This window comes from Ovis aries, chromosome 6, assembly GCF_016772045.2.
Source record: "Ovis aries strain OAR_USU_Benz2616 breed Rambouillet chromosome 6, ARS-UI_Ramb_v3.0, whole genome shotgun sequence".
NCBI classification, from domain to species: Eukaryota; Metazoa; Chordata; class Mammalia; order Artiodactyla; family Bovidae; genus Ovis; species Ovis aries.
Window position 1 is genome coordinate 102,498,312 of NC_056059.1, and position 12,837 is coordinate 102,511,148.

The 12,837-nt window shown below is 41.5% G+C and overlaps 1 protein-coding gene and 1 long non-coding RNA gene across 2 annotated transcripts in view; one reads left to right on the plus strand and one right to left on the minus strand.

Moving 5' to 3' along the window:
- Positions 1–3,852, minus strand: part of C6H4orf36 (chromosome 6 C4orf36 homolog) — a 48,506-nt gene extending 44,654 nt beyond the window's left edge. The window contains exon 1 of the mRNA XM_027971410.3: positions 3,076–3,852. Within this exon, the coding sequence (XP_027827211.1) occupies positions 3,076–3,140 (65 nt within the window). The 5' untranslated portion in view covers positions 3,141–3,852. The remainder of the gene's footprint in view (positions 1–3,075) is intronic.
- A 130-nt stretch (positions 3,853–3,982) lies between these two features.
- Positions 3,983–12,556, plus strand: LOC105612688 (uncharacterized). The gene is made up of 3 exons (XR_003589714.3): positions 3,983–4,215; positions 6,038–6,140; positions 7,594–12,556. It is a non-coding gene; the product is annotated as an uncharacterized LOC105612688 (long non-coding RNA).
- The last annotated feature ends 281 nt before the right edge of the window (positions 12,557–12,837 follow it).

Sequence of the window (12,837 nt, forward strand, 5' to 3'; positions counted from 1 at the left end):
TAGATGAAATGAGCTTATTACATACATGCCATCTGTCTTCCTCCTCCAGCTTCCTTGTTACTTTATCATCTAATCTTAAGGCGTGACTTGAAGTCTACAATTATTATAAATGCACTTGAACAAGTACACAAAGATGTATTTACAAGAATCCTCAGTGAAGCATTGCTTATCCAAAAAACCTCACAAAGTAGTCTTAATGTCTACAAAGAAGAGCCTGGCTAAACTGTAGTACACATATGTAATGAAAGAATGAGGGTTATCTTTATCTATGGATTTGGAAAGATGAGCAATCAAACAGTTAATGTTTACCTAGCACCTACTACATGCTAGATACCCTTTTAATCAGTTTACATATATAAACACATTTAATTGCCATGAAGTAGGCAAGGTGCTATTATACTTATTTTATAGGTTGAGAAGCAGGAACAGAGAAAAATTTACTCAAGGTCACAAGGCTTGGGTTTGAAATTTTAATGCATGTACAGATATATCTATGTATACATATATAGGAGTATGTATATACATATATGTATGCACACATGCATACTACAGGTTTATATAAATGATGTGAATACAGTTGAGACACTGATGGCATTATGGACTAAAAGAACAAAAGTGTTCTAAAATCTAAGACATAAATGTCTAAAATCTACAATTTACTCAAGATCACAAGGCTTGAGTTTGAAATTTCAAATCAGAAAATCAGATTCTAGAATCTGTGCTCACTAGGCTACACAAGATAAAATAGGGGATGGAGCAAAGTTCAATATAATCCCCCATGTGCAAAAATGTGTGTGTATATACATATGTGTACATATGTGTATCATATACAAGAGACAGAAATTGTAGGAAAACATAAAACATTTTACCTGAGTGGGACTGGGCAGGTAGCATAGGGATGAGAATGGAGATATGAGAGATAACATTTTATTTTCCTTTCAAAGCATTTGAAAATAAAAATGTCAAATGGTTTTGATCTTCTAAAATTGTTTAACCAAAAAAAGCCCAAAGTGAAAAACTGCCTGAGCAAATGAAAGAATCTGCCTGTAATACAGAAGACCCCAGTCCGATTCCTGGGTCAGGAAGATCCCCTGGAGGAGGGCATGGCAACCCACTCTAGTATTCTTGCCTGGAGAATCCCCAAGGACAGAGATGCCTGGGAGGCTACCATCCATGGCGTCACAGAGTCAGACATGACTGAGTGACACAGAACACCATTCTATTCCTCTTAACTTAGCTGCTTTTATAAACAGAATGATATCAAATACTTTCTTGTGAGACTGACAGAGAAGACACTAGTTTTGCAAATATTATTCATGATATAAAATGCTATATAGCCAAAACCACAGAATCAGTGCTTTAAATCATTCTCCAAATACAGGAATATCTTTGTTATAAAAATTATGCTTGCAACAATGACTATAGTGGTTATTCGCCTATAGTGCAAGGTCTAAAGTCATACTGAACTAACAGATCTAAGCAGAGAACAGTAATGAGTTTTCCCATAACTCTGGTTTTATAACCCTGGGGGATGTCTCCATTTCCTTCTTAGAATATTGTCAAAAAGTAAAATTCAATTGACTCACAATGATAAATGTATCATAGATTGTGGCAGAGAGGTTAAAAAACAAGTTCAAAAATTTAAAGCAAGGTAGCACAACAGTACTACAGAGTGAAACTCTCATGTAGTAGCAACCCATGTTCACTATGGGTTTGCTATCATTTCAGACAACATACAAGTATCTTACCTACATTGCTTCCTTTGTATTCCATACCATGCGGCTTGGTATTGATCTGTTCATTTCACAGATGTGGAAGCCAAGGCACAAAGAAGTTAAGTAATTCACTCCAAGCAGCATGGGCAGCCAGAGGCAGAGCCAGGCTTTGAGCCCTAGTTTTCTTGGTAGTTTTTTTTTTTTTGAGCAGAGTTCCTTTTACGAACAATAGGTCCTTGTCGGTTATCCATTTTAAATACAGCAGTGTATACATGAAGTACTTCCTAAAGTTAACTATCCCTTAGTTAAAATAGTTAAGATAGTTCTTAATTATCCCCCTTCAACTCCCCCACCGCAGCAACCATAAGTTCATTTTCTAAGTCTGTGAGTCTCTGTTTTGTAAGTTTACTTCTTTTTAGATTCCATATATAAGGACAGTCACACACATTTCTCCTCCTCTGTCTGACTGACTTCACTCAGCATGACACTCTCTAGGTCCATCCATGTTGCTACAAATGGCATTATTTCATTCTTTTTAATGGCTGAGTATATATGGACCACATCTTCTTTATCCATTCCTCTTTCAATGGATATTTAGATTGTTTCCATGTCTTGGCTATTGTAAACAGAGCTGCAGTGAACACGGGCATGCACGTATCCTTTCAGATCATGTTTTTCTCTGGATATATGCCCAGGAGTCAGACTGCAGGATTATACGGCAGTTCTATTTTTAGTTTTTTATGGAACCTCCATACTGTTCTCCACATTGACTGTACCAATTTACATTTCCAGAGCCCCAGTCTTTTTGATTGGAAAGCCCATATTGTCCATTTACTACCTGCCAAACACACAGGATTCAAAACTGACTCTCTGTACCAGTTAATCTAGTATTCTGTTAAGATGTATCAGACACCAAGGCATGTTTAGTTAGATTCACACTATCTAAAGAGGTATTTTAAGGTTGTTGTCAGTAGTAGAAAATGTTGCTTTGGAGTAGGAAAACTCAGACTTCAATCCTTGTCACTCCCTTACTACATGACTGAGGGACTTTGATCATATTACCAAATTTTAGTCTTCTCATTTGAAATTTGTTTTGTTGTAAAAAACCAAGTAAGAATACTTAACAATCCTTATAAAATCATTTTCCTACAATCCTTATAAAATCATTTTCCTACAATCCTTATAAAATCATTTTCCTTTTTAAAAATCAGCATCAAAAAAAAAAAAAATCAGTATCCAGGCACCAGAAAATGCCTCATACAGTCCAGTATCTCACGGGGAACATAAGGATGTCCAGTACTTTTAACAAGGACACCCCTCCCCTACCCTGAGTCAGTGCTTACCTGATAAAAATACTTACACTTTATAACAATTGCACCGCAAAAGCTTTTCTACTCCATTCTTTCTTTGCAAGCCATAAGCCATGGTGAATTATTGCAGTCCAATTTCCTAACACAGGTGCCTGATGTAATGACTAAGATATTCTTGTTCACTTTGCCTGAAATGATTGCAACGCACCTAATTAAGATAAAGTATTCACTTGACTATTTTAATATCCAAATAATAAAAAGATCCAGGAAAAAAAAGTCTGAATCTAAGAACCTCCCTAACCGATGTTCATGAACTGAACCTCTTTTCTCTTCTATTTTCCACGAACTCGTTTTATCACTTCTTGCCACATTAGGAGAAAATGCCAGGTAAACAGCATCAGCATTCTGGCCCCGTACTCTGTCCTTGCCTAAAGCCTGCCAAATGGGCTGAAAAAAACCTCAACAGCAAAACGTGTCTCAAACGTGACAGTGTTAAGCCACAAAGCACGGGTGGGCACAAGGACTTTCCGTCCTCCATCCTTTGAAAGAATGCAGACCTTCCTCCCAGGTTTTCCCTTCTGCGCTTAAAATGTGACCCACTTCATGCACCACTCCCATGTCTCCTCTAGCTCAGGCTTCGGGATGGGTATCCTCCCCGCTGGATGCGCAGATCCCGGGAGGACCCGGGTCCTCCAGAGCCCAGGGTAGGGAGGAGAGATGAAGAGGGGAGGGAAGAGGGGGTGAAGAGGAGGGAAGAGAGGAGAGGGAAGGAAGATTGCGAGGAGGAGGCGGGGCCGGCCCTCCTCGCGCCGTCCCCACCCACGCCTAGCTCCGCCCCTCCTCCCACACACGCCACACACGCGGCGGGCGCGGCCACTCCGCCCAAGCCTCGCGAGACTGCTGCCCGCGAGAGGACGCCGGCGCCTGATTACCCTCGCTGGGGTGTGGGAGGGTTTCGGGGCCCGTGGGTCGAGGGCCGAGCGCACACCCATTTAGTCGCCCATGGCGGCGCGCACAGGCCTCCTTCCTGCTCGCGCCTGGAGGTGCAGGCGGCCCCGCGTCAGGCCAGAGCCTCCATAAAGGGCTTTGTGGTGCCGGCCCCGCCCGCGAGAGGCCCGGGGCTCGGCGTCCCATAGCCGACGGCCGGCTCACGCTTGACGGAACCAAGCCCACAGCGAACGAGAGCGCTTGTAAGCTAGGCCTTTGCCTGAAGATGACGCTTCTGACAGGGAGGGGTTGAGTGCAGCGACCTGGGGGACTTGGGGGCAGCACTTAGAGAAACGCGCCGGGTTCTGACGTGTGGGCTTGCGTGAGTCTCCCGCGTGCCCTGAGGGCGCGGAAGCCGCGTTAGTTCCCGCAAGCCTCAGGCGTCAGGGCCGCTTCAAGCAGTGATACTCCAGACATCTGATGAGCCATATGGGCAAAGTAGGCTTGCGAAAACGTGGTCTGATGGAAACGTTTCTGAAGTCCTTACAGGGTGGTGACTCAAGACGAATCTATATTACTATGTCAGATGGTCACCAATTAATGTCAAACGAGAGTAGTTTACCTCTATTTTGCGCGCAGGTTTTGGAGTCAGAACTGGGTTAGGCTCCTAGTTCCGCCACTTTTAAGTTAATCTTGCCTACGTGAATTGTCTACGCCGCAATTTCTTTCACCTGTAAAACAAGTATGCTGTTAAGTCACTTCAGTCGTGTCCGACTCTGTGCGACCCCATAGACGGCAGCCCACCAGGCTCCCCCGTCTCTGGGATTCTCCAGGCAAGAACACTGGAGTGGGTTGCTATTTCCTTCTCCAATGCATGAAAGTGAAAAGTGAAAGGGAAGTCGCTCAGTCGTATCCGACTCTTAGCGACCCCATGGACTGCAGCCTACCAGGCTCCTTCGTTCATAGGATTTTCCAGGCAAGAGTACTGGAGTGGGGTGCCATTGCCTTCTCCGGTAAAACAAGTATAATATTTCTATATCTTACAGGGTTGTTGCGATGATCAAAGGTCGGGTCTGTAAACTCTGCCACAGGGTAAATGCCTAATTACCTAACTTTGAGCCTATTGACAACTTTATGGGATGGGCGAGGGATTAGCATTCCAGTTGTTAACAGGCGGATTGAACTAAGATTGAAGGACTGCCTAGGGTCAGGTAGCTAAGTGAGTTTCAGGGCCAACTTTTAAAGCTAAGGGCTTCCCTTGTGGCTCAGCTGGTAAAGAATCCGCCTGCAATGCGGGAGACCTGGGTTCATTCCCTGGGTTGGGAAGATCCCCTGGAGAAGGGAAAGGCTACCCACTCCAGTATTCTGGCCTGGAGAATCCCATGGACTCTGTAGCCCATGGGGTCGCAAAGAGTCGGACACGACTAAGTGACTTTCTCTTTGAATCCAAACCCAATATGCTTTTCACTTTGACTAGCTACTTCTGATACTGTGTTAAGTCCTGTCTGACTCTCTGGGACCCTGTGGACTGTAGCCCGTGGGGCTCCTCTGTCCATGTGGTTCTCCAGGCAGTAATACTGAAGTAGATTGCCATGCCATCCTCCAGGAGATATTCCCGACCCAGGAATGGAACCAGCATCTCTTAAATCTCCTTCATTGGCAGGCGGGTTCTTTATCACTAGGGCCACCTGGGAAGCCCACTTCTGGTTCTAGCTCCCACCTTAATTAGAACAAGCTGGTAGGGTTGACACACTGATAGAGGACCAAGTTGTTAACTAAGGTCACACCCAGATGGAGCAGGGATAGAGTACCTTAGAGTTGAAGTGGCCATGGTTTCCTGGCCTCTATTCTTTTTATAGATGAACAAATCAAGATGTAGGGAGAGGATGTGGTCATACTGAGAGAGATCAGACTGTGATTTCTCCATATGGGAACCCCCATTTCTTTTATATATGTATATATTGCTGACAATCATAGTTATTTTCTGTGTGACTCACTTTGAACAAATATGATGGAAGTTAGAGCATGACTTCTGAAACCAGGTCATAAAAGCTGTCGTGGCTTCCTTCTTGTGGTCTCTCTTAGATCACTAACCCTGGAAGAGGTCAGCTGCATGTTGGAAGGATGCCCAAGCCAACTTACGGAGAAATTCATATGTGGTGGGATGAAGGCCTCTGGCCAACAATTGGTAAGGAGCTGAGGCCTCTTGACACCAACCATGTGACTGAACCATCTTGGGAGCAGATCGTCCAAGGCTCAGGCAGGTCTTCAGATGATTGTAGCCTCAGATCATGTCTTCACTGAAGTTTCATGGGAGAGCCTAAGCCAGAACCACTTCACTGAGTCACTTCAGGATTCTTGGCCCTCAGAAAAAAATGAGATAATAAATCATCATTTTAAGCCACCAACCTTACAGATATCTGTTACAGAGCAATAGATAACTAATATACCATTAAGTGTCTTAATGTAGAAGGAATCTTTTGCAAAGAGGAAAACAGCCACATTTTTACAATTGAGGTTAATGATTTAAATGAACAGTAAAACACATTATGCTTTACTGACATTTACTGGGCAGCTGATATTGCTAAATCTCTTTAGGACCACCATGGTGGTGGTCCAGTGGCTAAGTCTTATCGGACTCTTGGGACCTCATGGATTGTAGCCCAACAGACTCCTGTCCATGGAATTTTCCAGGCAAGAATACTGGAGTGGGTTGCCATTTCCTTTTCCAAGGGATCTTTCCGACCCAGGGATCAAACCTAGGTCTCCTGCATTGTAGGCAGATTATTTAAGGGAAGTCCTAGGACCACTATACATCTTTAAAAACTGTCAACACAGAAAATACACTTGAAACTTGCACAACATGGGTTTGAACTGTGCATATCCACTTATATGTGGATTTTTTTCAGTAATAAGTACCACATGATCCAAGGACGAATAAATCTCTGAATACAGAGGAAACAGGTATGGAGGGCCAACTGTAAGTTATAGTCAGATATTTGATTGTGTGGGGATCAGTGGCCCTGACCCCTGCATTGTTCAAGGATCAACAGTATATAGTAACCACCACTCCCTATGTGTATTTATAAACAAAAATAACACTAGATCCTATAGAATCTGAAATGATATTCAGTAAGATCTGGTTCTATCCCCACCCCATAATCACTATTTCATTGTTTCTTTTGCAATATCAAGTTATTTCTAAACATTTCTCTCTTCTTCTCCATCTTTCCCTTGCCCTCTTTTTCCTTCCTCCCTCCCTCCCTCCTCCCTTCCTTCCTCTTCTCTCTCTGACTCTATATAACCGCTACCGCTTATTTTTCTGATGCCCTACACACATCTATTGGGTAAGCCTTCACTAATTTCAACTCCTCCAGAAAGTTGTCCCTTTTCATTTAAATTGGTTAAGGGAGCATTGCCGCCATCTAGTGATAAAATACAAGGAGGACTGCAAAGGAGACATAATCCTAACAGGGACTTCTGTGGTGGTGCAGTGGTTAAGACTCTGCATTTCCAGTGCAGAGGGCACAGGGTTCATTCCCTGGTTGGGGAACTAAGATCTCACTTGGCATGGCTGGAAAAAAAAACACAAAAACATTATTGCTATGATAACATTGACTATGCTTTGGTTACTGTTCTAGGTACTTCATATGTGTGTACATGGATGCAAAGTCACTTCAGTCATGTCTGACTCTTTGCAACCCTATGGACTGTAGCCCACCAGGCTCCTCTGTCCATGGGATTCTCCAGGCAAGAATACTAGAGTGGATTGCCATGCCCTCCTCCAGGGAATCTTTCCAACCCAGGGATCAAACTCAGTCTCTTAAGTCTCCTGCATTGGCAGACAGTTTCTTTACCACCAGCCCCACCTGGGAAGCACCAGGTACTTCATGTACATTGTTTCATTTAATTATCACAAAAGATGCTGTCGTTTAGTGATGTGATTTTCCAGTTATTGAGAAGAAAAAAACAGGTACCTCAAGCAGGTCACAGGGTTTGACCCAAGACTATCTGATTCTGGTTTTCTGCTCTCTCTACCACACTATACATTCTCCCAATATTGTAATTAGGGCAAGGCTTCCCTGGTGGCTCAGATGGTAAAGAATCTGCCTGCAATGCAAGAGACCTGCGTTCAGTCGTTAGTCTGGAAGATCTCCTGGAGAAGGGAATGCCTACCCACTCCAGTATTCTTGCCTGGGAAATCCCATAGACAGAGGAGCCTCACGGGGGACTACAGCCCATGGGGTTGCAAAGAATCAGACACAACTGAGTGACTAACGCTTTAGTGTGTATACTTGTAAATATTTTGGCAACTGCCCTTTTCAAAGACAGTTAATTTCTCATCATATATACAGTATATATATCCCTGCCACTTTGAAGGAGCAATGCTTTGTTTCTTTTAACTTAATACGTAAATCACAGATGCAGCCTACACTTTTTTCATGCTACACCCAAAACTTCTCTAGGAATGATACCAACTCAAAGCGAATGATAAAGTAGTTCATCTGAAAAACTTTAAAATCACCAAAGAACTTAACAGCCCTAAAAGCCCTATATATACTTCTGTACCTGCTCTTCAGTTGCTCAGATGTGTTGGACTCCTTTGCAACACCACCAAGCTCCTCTATCCATGGGATTTTCTGGGCAAGATTACTGGAGTGGGTTGGCATTTTCTCCTCCAGGGGATCTTGTTGACCCAGGGATCGAACCCATTATCTCCGGCATTGCAGGTGGATTCTTTACTGCTGAGCCACCAGGGGAGCCTTCTATACTAGCACCTTCCTAATTCTCTCACTTCTCTATCCACTCCTTCCCATGTTTCCTTCTTCCTCCCCTGAAGTTTGTGTGTGCCCAAATTGAGATGCTCTTCTTCTGTTTGTTCTATCCCAGCACTCTCAATGGCTGTATTCTCACTAATGTAATTATCACTTCTCTTTGGATAGGCCCCACATCTGATTCTCTAGCCAGCCTTGCCTTCTTTCTGAATTTATATCCTGCATTTCCATTGGTTTGTGGGATCTTCCTACCTGAACATCCTGTCCAGTTGAAAATTCCAGCATATCCAAAATGTAATCCATCGCCTACTCACTAAACCATCTCTTTTACTTCTACTTCTAGGAATGGTGATGCCCTGTGAGTGTCCCATGAGTCATACTTAAAGTATTGAGCCAATTTAAAGCATACTGTTGGGAAGCTACTCTACCCCAGCCAACATTCTTGGCCATCTTCCATAACATTGGATCCTCATAGGTTAGGAGGGAAGAAGACAGTAGTTTCCCCAGTGCAGTATAGTGGGGAAAGAGTTTATAGGGTTACAAAATGACTTGCTTACAGTTATATGACTAGTAAGTTGCAGAGACAGGCTTAACCCAGGTCAGTTTCACTCCTGACCTCCTTTGAGTTCTCCAGGTCACCTGCCTTGACTGTGTCCCTTTGTCCATGAGATTTTCACTTGCATGCTTACATTAACTACCTACTCATTTTATTTGAGGTCAATGGATTATGTTTCTGTACCTTAAACACATAATTTTCTGACCAAAACAAAGAACAAAAGCTTCAAATAGGGTCCAGACTTCTCTGCTCTGCTTAGAGGCAGAAGTTACAATTTCCTAGGTACCCAGTTCTGTTCTTTAGGAGGCAAAACAGATCAGAATGCATTATCCTGATCCAAGACTATGACACATGATTCACAGACTAGGATTCTCCCCAGGACAAAATCTGGAGCCGCAGGGATCCCTGACTGGCTTTAGGAGGGCACCACAAACTGCACCAGCCGTGTAGCTGTGGACACCAGGAGAGCTCAGTGGCACTTGAATTCCTGCACTGCACAAGCGTACAGCATTTGTTGTAAGAGCAAGAAGAAAGTCTTTCTTTACTCAGCATAATACATGAGGTCTTTGGGCTGTTACAGGATCACCCTATTAAGTTCTATTAATTAAAACAAAAGGTTTATCTGCTTCAGTCCAATTGACATTTCAACTTCATGCTAATTTATAATGTCACTTTAAAAAAAGTAGGGGACTTCCCTGGTGGCACAGTGGATAGGAATCCACCTGCCAATGTACGGGACACGGGTTCGATCCCTGGTCCAGAAAGATTCCACATGCAACTAAGCTCCGGAAGCTGCCCAAGCTCTGGGACTCACAAGCTGCAACTCCTGAGCCTGTGTGCCGCAACTCTTAACGTCTGCGTGTCTAGAGTGTGTGCTCTGAAACAAGAGAAGCCACTGATGAGAACCCCATGAATCACAACGAAGAGTAACCCCTGGCTCACCACAACTAGAGAAAGCCTGCACGAGCAACAAAGACCCAGCAGGACCAAAATAAATAAATACATTATTTTTAAAAAAGAACTTTGTCTTTAAAAAAAAAAGTAGGAAAGTAGAAGCAATCAGAAAATAATAGATGAGACCTCTATTCATTAAAGATTTATTAAAATGATTCATATTTGGATGATTTTTCAAGCATAAATCCGATCCATTGAGCTTTCCTGAGGAGGTAGAAACCCTCTGAAGAGGAGGTGTGCTCTGATATAAAGGGTCTAACTAGGAATCCAGAACACCTGGATTATAGACTTCATAAATATGAGTGATTCTAAGCCTGTGTGTCATTTATGAAACCAAAAATCTCAGAAATATTTTTATGACTGATTCCATGAATTTGTCTAAATCTTTCACATAAATATTACAGTGCTAAATCCTTAGTAAAGGACAATAATTTACCTATTTTATATTTTGATATGTTTTTGTAAAAAATAAAAGGACATCAATTTTGCTTATCCTAAAACTTTTGAAGATTTATATCCCAGGTTTACTGTATCCATAAACTTTTTGATTCAGTGATTCATATTTCATTGTAAGCTCTAATTCAATTAAATTTAAGCCAATTTAACACACATCTATTGAGCACTTTCTGTATGCATAGTTCTGTGACTGGCCCCTGCAGTCTAAACTATGTCCTCCCTTTCCTCCCTCCTCTAAGGAAAGCTCTCTTTTCCCTTGAGGATTTAAGTTGATTATGGAAAGTATACATTCTCAGCTTGGAGAAATATGGAAAAAGAAATTATTGCCTCTCTCTGTCAGCTGTGAAAGTTGTCTTGAAACAATTAAGATTCATTTTTTAGGCCAAAATCTAAAATTAGAATGCATATAAGCCACCAAAGGCAATAAATATCAAATTACTTAAATTCTGGATTTAAAAAAAAGATTATTTCAAAGCGTAGAATGTCTTACACTTGCTCAAGCACTGATTTCCTAATGCTAAACTTGTTTGTGAATTTTAGTCTTTATTTTTTGTTTTTTGCTTGAACCACTAAGGCAAATTCTTTTAAAAAAAAAAACTTTAAGGGATAATTTACAAATATAATTGGATGTATTTAAGGTGTACAAAGTGATGATTTTGATATGCATATACATTATAAAATGATTGCCAAGATCAAGATAATTAACACACCCATCACCTAACAGTTAACACAGTTAACTGTGTGTGTGACTGTGTGGTGAGAATGCTGAAGATCTACTCAGCAACTTTCAAGTATACAATTCTGTATTACTAACTATAGTCACCAATTCTTATATTTTTTATTGAAGTATAGTTAAATTACAATGTTGGGCTCATTACTGCTGTAAGCAAACAGATTCAGTTATACATACATATATATTTTAAAAATACTCTTTTCCATTATAGTTTATCATAGGATATTGAATAAGTTTCTGTATGTTACACAGTAAGACCTTGGGTTTACCCATTCTATACACAATAGCTTACACCTGCTAACCACAACCTCCCACTCCAACCACCTCCCCAGCCACCTTCAACCACCAGACTGTTCTCTATGTCAGAAGTAACCAGTTCTTAATTGTTTCTCAGCTCCCATTTCTACTTTCAAGGTACCGTCAGTAAATAAAAGGACACCCCCTGCAGCTCATTAGTAGGCATTGCAACCTAACATGCTTTTAATTTTTAAGGTTTATTTCGTATATACTGTATATTTGAGAAAGGAAATAACAGAAGTAAAATAATGCTAGAACAAACTCAAATTTTATGCCAAGTTAAGCATATTCTCTCAAACATGTATAAGTAAATTTACAGTTTCCTCAAATATCTATCGCAAATAGAACTACCTTATGACCCAGCAATCCCACTGCTGGGCATACACACCGAGGAAACCAGAATTGAAAGAGACACATGTACCCCAATGTTCATCGCAGCACTGTTTATAATAGCCAGGACATGGAAACAACCTAGATGTCCATCAGCAGATGAATGGATAAGAAAGCTGTGGTACATATACACAATGGAGTATTACTCAGCCGTAAAAAAGAATTCATTTGAATCAGTTCTGATGAGATGGATGACACTGGAGCCAATTATACAGAGTGAAGTAAGCCAGAAAGAAAAACACCAATACAGTATACTAACACATATATATGGAATTTAGGAAGATGGCAATGACGACCCTGTATGCAAGACAGGAAAAAAGACACAGATGTGTATAACGGACTTTTGGACTCGGAGGGAGAGGGAGAGGGTGGGATGATTTGGGAGAATGGCATTCTAACATGTATACTATCATGTAAGAATTAAATCGCCAGTCTATGTCTGATGCAGGATACAGCATGCTTGGGGCTGGTGCATGGGGATGACCCAGAAAGATGTTATGGGGAGGGAGGTGGGAGGGGGGTTCATGTTTGGGAATGCATGTAAGAATTAAAGATTTTAAAATTTAAAAAAAAATAAAAAATAAAAAAAAATGTATGTCAAAAAAATAAAAAATAAAATAAATAAAATAGATAATCAAAAAGGACCTACTGTATAGCACAGGGAACCATACTCAATATCTTATAATAATCTATAATGGAAAATAATCTGCAAAAGCTTATATAT